General features: G+C 61.0%; 1 protein-coding gene across 1 annotated transcript in view; it reads left to right on the forward strand.

Moving 5' to 3' along the window:
• Window positions 1-5822, forward strand: part of HMCN2 (hemicentin 2) — a 30539-nt gene extending 24717 nt beyond the window's left edge. Inside the window, exons 54-68 of the mRNA XM_030461498.1 lie at window positions 182-395; window positions 542-676; window positions 747-937; window positions 1022-1103; window positions 1208-1477; window positions 2118-2267; window positions 2455-2586; window positions 2760-2881; window positions 2984-3221; window positions 3369-3431; window positions 3527-3655; window positions 3782-4084; window positions 4317-4436; window positions 4741-4867; window positions 4981-5822. Coding sequence (XP_030317358.1) covers window positions 182-395; window positions 542-676; window positions 747-937; window positions 1022-1103; window positions 1208-1477; window positions 2118-2267; window positions 2455-2586; window positions 2760-2881; window positions 2984-3221; window positions 3369-3431; window positions 3527-3655; window positions 3782-4084; window positions 4317-4436; window positions 4741-4867; window positions 4981-5323 — 2619 coding nt within the window. The 3' untranslated portion in view covers window positions 5324-5822. The remainder of the gene's footprint in view (window positions 1-181; window positions 396-541; window positions 677-746; window positions 938-1021; window positions 1104-1207; window positions 1478-2117; window positions 2268-2454; window positions 2587-2759; window positions 2882-2983; window positions 3222-3368; window positions 3432-3526; window positions 3656-3781; window positions 4085-4316; window positions 4437-4740; window positions 4868-4980) is intronic.
• The last annotated feature ends 604 nt before the right edge of the window (window positions 5823-6426 follow it).

Genomic DNA, 6426 nt, shown 5'->3' on the forward strand with positions numbered 1-6426 from the left:
GCTGGGGGCACTCTGAGTTTGTTAACCAGGGGGTTGGAAAAAGCATCTGGGGCTGAACTATGGCATTTTGGGTGCACAGACAGACAGCAGAGATTCAGCCCAGCGAGCCAGGGCTGCAGCTGGACCCCAGACCCGAGCTGACACATCCCCCCCCTCCTCATCCTCCTCTCTCTCCGTGCAGGAAGGGGATGCTGGGAGCTACTCCTGCACAGCAGTGAACTCTGCCGGGAGGGCAGTCCGGAGGCTCTCCCTCTCCATCCACACCCTGCCCACCTTCACCCTCCTGCCCACAGACGTCACCCTGGGCTGGGGTGAGAGGCTGGAGCTGGTGTGTGCTGCCACGGGCAGCCCCCAGCCCCACATCTCCTGGATGGCCAATGGGCAGCTTGTCACTGGTGCGTGGCAGGGGCAGAGGATGTGATCCTAGCTCCATCTCCCTCTTTTCTTTTTGTCCTCTTGTTTGGGTCGCTGGGGTGCTTGTGCAGCTGGCTGTGGGGGGGGGGTTATAACCGCATTTTGAGGGGGTGGTTGCACCCTGTAGATGGTGTTTCAGAGCAGAGTGGCTGGAGCACCCTGCTTCGGGAGGCAGCCACCCATGCTGACAGTGGGACCTACGTCTGCCGTGCTGAGAACAGCGCTGGGGCCATCAGGGCCACTGCCTTTGTCGCCATCAGAGGTAGGTGTCAGTGGGAAAACTCGGGTGCCTGGCTGGCCCTCTTCTTCTGCCACCCTTTTCCCTTCCCCAGAGGCACCCATCATCCGGGGGGACCCCAGCACCTACCAGGTGGAGCCCCCCGGGGGTGATGCCCTCCTTGACTGCAACGCCCGGGGCCACCCTGTGCCCCTCATCCACTGGAGCAAGGATGGGGTCCCGGTGGGGTCTGGTGGGCACCGGCGCCAGTTGCAGAATGGCTCCCTGGCCATCCACCGGGTGAGGGTGAGTGGGACTTGAGGGGTGCTGGCATCTTTTGGGGAGTTTTCACGGCAAAGCCAAGCACTGGACTCACGGTGGTACCACCAGAGCACCGACACGGGGCACTACCGGTGCGTGGCAGAGAACGACATGGGCATGGCAGCGAAGGTTGTCACCCTGGTCTTGCAGAGTGAGTATTGCCCCCTCCTTTGCACATCACATCACCTCCCTCAGACCTCCCTCAGCCTTTGGGGGAACGATCCCAGCCCTCCCAGCATCCCTCTCCCTGCCCAGGTGCCCCCTCCGTGACGGTGACACCGCGGGCGCTGGCCGTGCGTGCGGGGCAGCGGGTGCTGCTGCACTGCTCCGTCAGGGGGGAGCCCACCCCCTCCGTGGAGTGGCGGTGGGATGGAGAGCCACTGCCTGAGGGTCCCCGTGCCCGTGTCCTGCCCAATGCCACCCTGTTCCTGCCTGCTGCCACCCCCCGTGACACTGGCACCTACTCCTGCCTTGCTCGCAATGCCCTGGGGGCTGCTGTCGCCCACGTCTCCCTGGCCATCCAAGGTGGGTGCTTGTCCCCTGGGGCTTGGGGGGGGGGCTTTTGGCTGGGTAGGGGGGTCTGGGGTAAAACCCGCTCCGTGGTTTGGGAGGGATCTTGCAGTTTTTTGGTTGCTTTAAACCCTTTGTTTCATCATCCCCTGGTTTGTCCTCCCCTCTTTCTTCCGGGGGTGTGTCCAGATGCTGTGCCAGCCCCTGCTCTCCTTTCCCGGTCTTCCTGCATTTGCTGCTTGGGATTAAATTCCCATTCCCCCGGGGCTGTGCTCTGCCCCTATCCCTGGGGAGCTGAGGGCTGGGCTGGCAGGCAGTGGGCAGCGAGCAGCTCTGTGCTCTCTGTGGGGCTGCTGCTGCCAGGAATGCTGGAGGAGAAGCAAAAGTTTGGGACATGGGCCAAGACTATGAGGATTGATCCAGAGCAGGGTTTGGGGTGGCTTTGATTCATGTTGGTGGGTAAAGGTATCAGGACCATTCTTGCAGCATCCTCTGGAGCTGCCTGGACTTACGGGGTCTTTGGAGGGTGTTTTTGCTCACTGATTGTCTTCCTCTTCAGAAAAGGAGTTTTTCTTGAGAGGAGGGACAAGGAAGCACCTTGCTTTCCCATGGGAGAGCAACTCCAACACTGCTGTCCCTGTCCTTTTCACCCCAGGGGAGCCACACCGGGTGCGGGGCAGCCTGGTTGGTGTCATCAACACCCACGAGCTTGGTGTCACCAGTCTTGATGCCAGCGTGCTGGATGACCCACACTCTGCTGCCACCATCATCCAGAGCAGCATTGGTGGCATCCCACCCACTGTGGGTAGGTGGTTGCCCCTCTCTTCCCCCCAGAAAGGATGAAGGTCAGGTGAAAATCTTCTGGGAAAGATGTTTTTTTTTCCCCTTAAGCAGCACCCACTGTATGTGCTACATCCTGTGGGTGAGAAGGGGGTGTCTGGGGAAGACCCCTTAGGGGGATGCTGGTGACATCCTTTCTCTCCCACCCCCAGGGCCATTGATGCGGGTGCTGGTGGCCATCATTGCCCCCATTTACTGGTCCTTGGTCAACGGGGATGCCCAGAGCAGGTTCCTGCTCACTGGGGGCACATTTCAGCAGGAGTCACAGCTGGAGTTTGCCACAGGTGAGGGATGCACAGAGTGCCAGCTGTGTCCTGGGCATGCCAGGGGCTGCCAGGCTGCCTCCTGCCCACCTCAGCCTCCACCTCCCCCGTGCACCATCCCTCTGCTGAGCTCCCCAGCCAGAGCTCTGTTTGGGGGTGTTGTGGGCTGCTGCTCACTGCTCCCCCCCTTCCAGGGGACCTGCTGCGGGTCACCCACCTTGCCCGGGGTGTGGATGCCACCGGTGCTCTGCTGCTGGACACTGCCATCAGTGGCTCCCTGCCCGAGAGCATCAGTGATGCCACGGTGCTGCTGCAGGTGCTGGCACTACCTGTCCTCCCTGTGGGGCTCTGACCCCAGTGTTGGGAGCCCCCGGGGGTGTCCATGACTTGACTCTCCCCCCTCCTTGCTCCTTCCCAGGATTTCAGTGAGCATTATGTGCAGACTGGCATGGGGCAGGTCTCGGGGGGCTCGGTGCAGAGCTTCCTGTGGGATGGGCACATCTCCCGTGCCCGCTGCAATCACACCATCGTGTATGACCCCCCCGTGGGCACACAGCCCCCCCGGGTGCAGCACATCCAGGCCAGCACCATCAAAGCCTCCTACGACCCAGCCCTGGAGGAGCTCCGCTTCCAGCTCCGTGCCTCGCTTAATACAGGTGACAAGGGGTGGGGATGGAGACGTTGGGCTCCTTGGTTGGTCTTGGGTGGTTGTGAGGATGCAGAGGCCATGCCCCTGCAAAAACCTGTCCCCTTCTCATCATCTCTGCTGTGATATGTCCTTGTCATCCTCACTTGGTTTTCAGGGGCCAATGGAGACAAGTGCCCAGCAGGCTTCGTGCTGGGCCCTCAGCAGCTCTACTGCACGGGTAAGGATTGTTCCCAAGAGGGCTGTGAGGATGGTGAGGGGCATCAGCTGCATGGTGCCCCCTCCCCAACCCCAATCCTTCCCCCTGCTCCCCAGATATTGATGAATGCACTGAGGGGTCCCACTCCTGCCGTTACAACCAGCTCTGCCAGAACACCTTGGGGACGTACAGCTGCGTCTGCCCTCCCGGCTACCACTCACTGGGTGCTGGTTGGCCGTGCCTGGGTATGGGCTGGGGTCTCAGGGGACACATCTTTGGGCACAGGGCACCAGGCCATGGTCATCTTCCTGCCCTCCTCTAGCCTCAGTTTCCCAATCCAGCTGCACATCCCTGGCTCTTTCCCTTCCCAGACATAAACGAGTGCCTGCAGTTCCCTCCACCCTGTGCCTTCAAGTGCCGCAACCTACGGGGCTCCTACGAGTGCCTCTGCCCCTCTGGCAGGACCCTGCTCCCAGGTGGACAGTGCAGTGCAGCAAATGGAGAGGGCACAACGGGCAGCATCCCCCAGGACCCCCCTGTGCACTGGCTGGGGCTGAGAAGCCACCCACGGGGACGCTCCTTCTACACCCAGCTCGCCCTCCGCCGTGTGGGGCTGGGTGGCCAGGGACCCCCCTGCCCCATGGGCTTTATCAAGAGGAATGGCAACTGCACTGGTGAGTGTGCACAGGGTGAAAATCTGGGAAAGGCTTCGCAGGGAATTAGGAGGCTCCTGTGCCTGTTGCTGTCCCCTCCCCCATTTTATTTGCACCTCTATTTTCGGGGTTGGGGTCTCTCCAGGTTTTGCTGTGGCAGGGAAGGGAAGGTGAGAGCCAGGTTGTACCAGGGGAGTGGGCACTGGAGGGGACCTATGATTCTCTGCTTGGCTTCACCTCTTTTACTCTGCAGACCTTGACGAGTGCCAGACCCTGAACCAGTGCCAGCACGAGTGCAGGAACAGCCTGGGCAGCTACCACTGCATCTGCCCCCCTGGCTACCAGTTGCTGCCCAACAGGAAGACCTGCCACGGTCAGTGTGGGGGTGCCAGGGGGTGCCCCTGCCCTGGCAGGGTGCTTGGGGGTTGGCCTGGGTCCCCACTGTGCCCTGGATGTCATCCTTTCTGCCAGAGCTCCAGAGCATTTCTCCCTCCAGGGCAGGGTTATGCCAGGCTCAGCATCCCTCCAAGCCTGGGTGCTTTCATCTTGCTGCCCCCCTGTCTGACACCTCAGGCATGGGCAGGGAAGGTTTGGGAGCTGGGGTTTGAATCCCCATCTCAGCCTGGGGACACATGGCCACCCCAGCATTCTCAGCCATGTCTCCTTTCTGCCTGCAGACATAGATGAATGTGCAGAGGGTACCATGCAGTGTGGCTCCAACCAGATGTGCTTCAACACCCGGGGAGGTGCCCAGTGCATGGATACACCGTGCCCAGACGGCTACCGGAGAGGCTCCAGCCTCGGGTGAGTTTGGGGCTGGGGGTGCCCATCAGCCACATTATCCTAGGGACCGTTGTCCTCCCCCCACATCCCCTGTATCCTCCTCCACATCCCGTGTCCCCCCGGCTCTCCTGCAGGGTGTGTGTGGGTGCCTGCACCCCATCCTGCGGCCCGGCGGGTTCCCCCACCCTGCAGTACCACTTGCTCACCCTGCCCCGAGGCATCGCTGCCAGCCGGGACGTGGTGCATCTCACCCCGGGGGGTGCTTTCCACCAGCCCCCCACCTTCCAGCTGCTGGAGCGGGATCCCGGCAGCCCCTTCACCCTCCGCACCCAGCGGGGCCGCGGCGTCGTCTCCACTCTGCGCCCGCTGCGGGACCCCGGCACCCACCGCCTCAAGGTGCGGGCGCTGGCCCCGGGCGGGCGGCGGGCACCCAGCATTTTCCTCCTCATCATCTCCGTCTCTCCCTATCCCTACTGACACCGCCGAGGGACAGGAGGGGACGTGGGCTTGTGTCTCCTCCTGTCCCTCGCCACCACGCCGGCTCAGGGAGAGCTGAGCTTGCACCTTTCCTCTCACCTATCGGGACCCTCCCCCCCTTTGCTTTTCCCCTTTGCCTGGGGTCAGTCCCTGACTCAGCAGGGCCCTGGACGGGGTGGGGAGGGGACAAGGTGTCCCCCCAGTGTCTTGCAATCAGGTTTTGTTGCAAGCCCTCAAGTCACAACAGCAGCCCCAGAGCAAAGAGCTCTGAGCAGCCTTGGCCGAGATCAGCCCCCAGATAGAGGAGGAAGGGGGGTGGGGGGTGTGTGACAGAGGCTGGTGGGGGCCCCCAGGTATGCAGGGTATGATTCCCCAGGCTGGGGTGGGTGCAGGGCCCCCAGCATTAACCATGTATTAAATTCAAAATAGCTGTCTGTTCAATTTTTTTTTTTTTTTAAATCTGCTTGGTTTCAGCACACTTATTTATTTATGGTTTTGTTCCAAATAAAGGTGTTTTGTGGATAAATATCAGCTGTGTCTGAAGAAAGCTGTTTCCTTCAGCTTGGATCAAGTGTAAGGGGCTGCCCCAGCAGCACCCCTGACATCCCAGGGATTTGGATACCTCTCTCCATGGCCTTGGACTATAGAAGGGAGATTATCTAGATGTGGCAATGGGTTGGGGGTTTCCTGTCCCCCAAGGCCAGGTCTGCTGTTGGTCTGGGGTCCCTTGTGTGTGAGGACATGTGATTTTACCCACCCACAGCCCCCTACTTCATCCTTTCCTTCCAACCTGGGCTCCTCCTTCCCCTCGTAATGAATTTTCAGATAAATTCACCCTTCTTTTGCCACACCGTGCCAGGGAGGAAAGCCAGGTGGTTGCAGAGCAGCCAGGAACCAGCTCCCCTCTGTAAAACCCCACATTTTCCCACCCTTCAGGGCAGGTGCCTCTGTGGGGTCCCCTGGGTGCTTTGTGGAGGGTGCTGAGGAGTGAGGGGACACAGATGACAGCACCTGGAGCAGCTGTGCAGCTGCTTAGGGCCAAGCACCAGCTCCAGCCCACTTTGCTGTTTCTCCTTGCTCCCCTTTCTGCAAGGGTGGAGGGC

The sequence above is a fragment of the Calypte anna genome, chromosome 17, assembly GCF_003957555.1.
Source record: "Calypte anna isolate BGI_N300 chromosome 17, bCalAnn1_v1.p, whole genome shotgun sequence".
NCBI classification, from domain to species: Eukaryota; Metazoa; Chordata; class Aves; order Apodiformes; family Trochilidae; genus Calypte; species Calypte anna.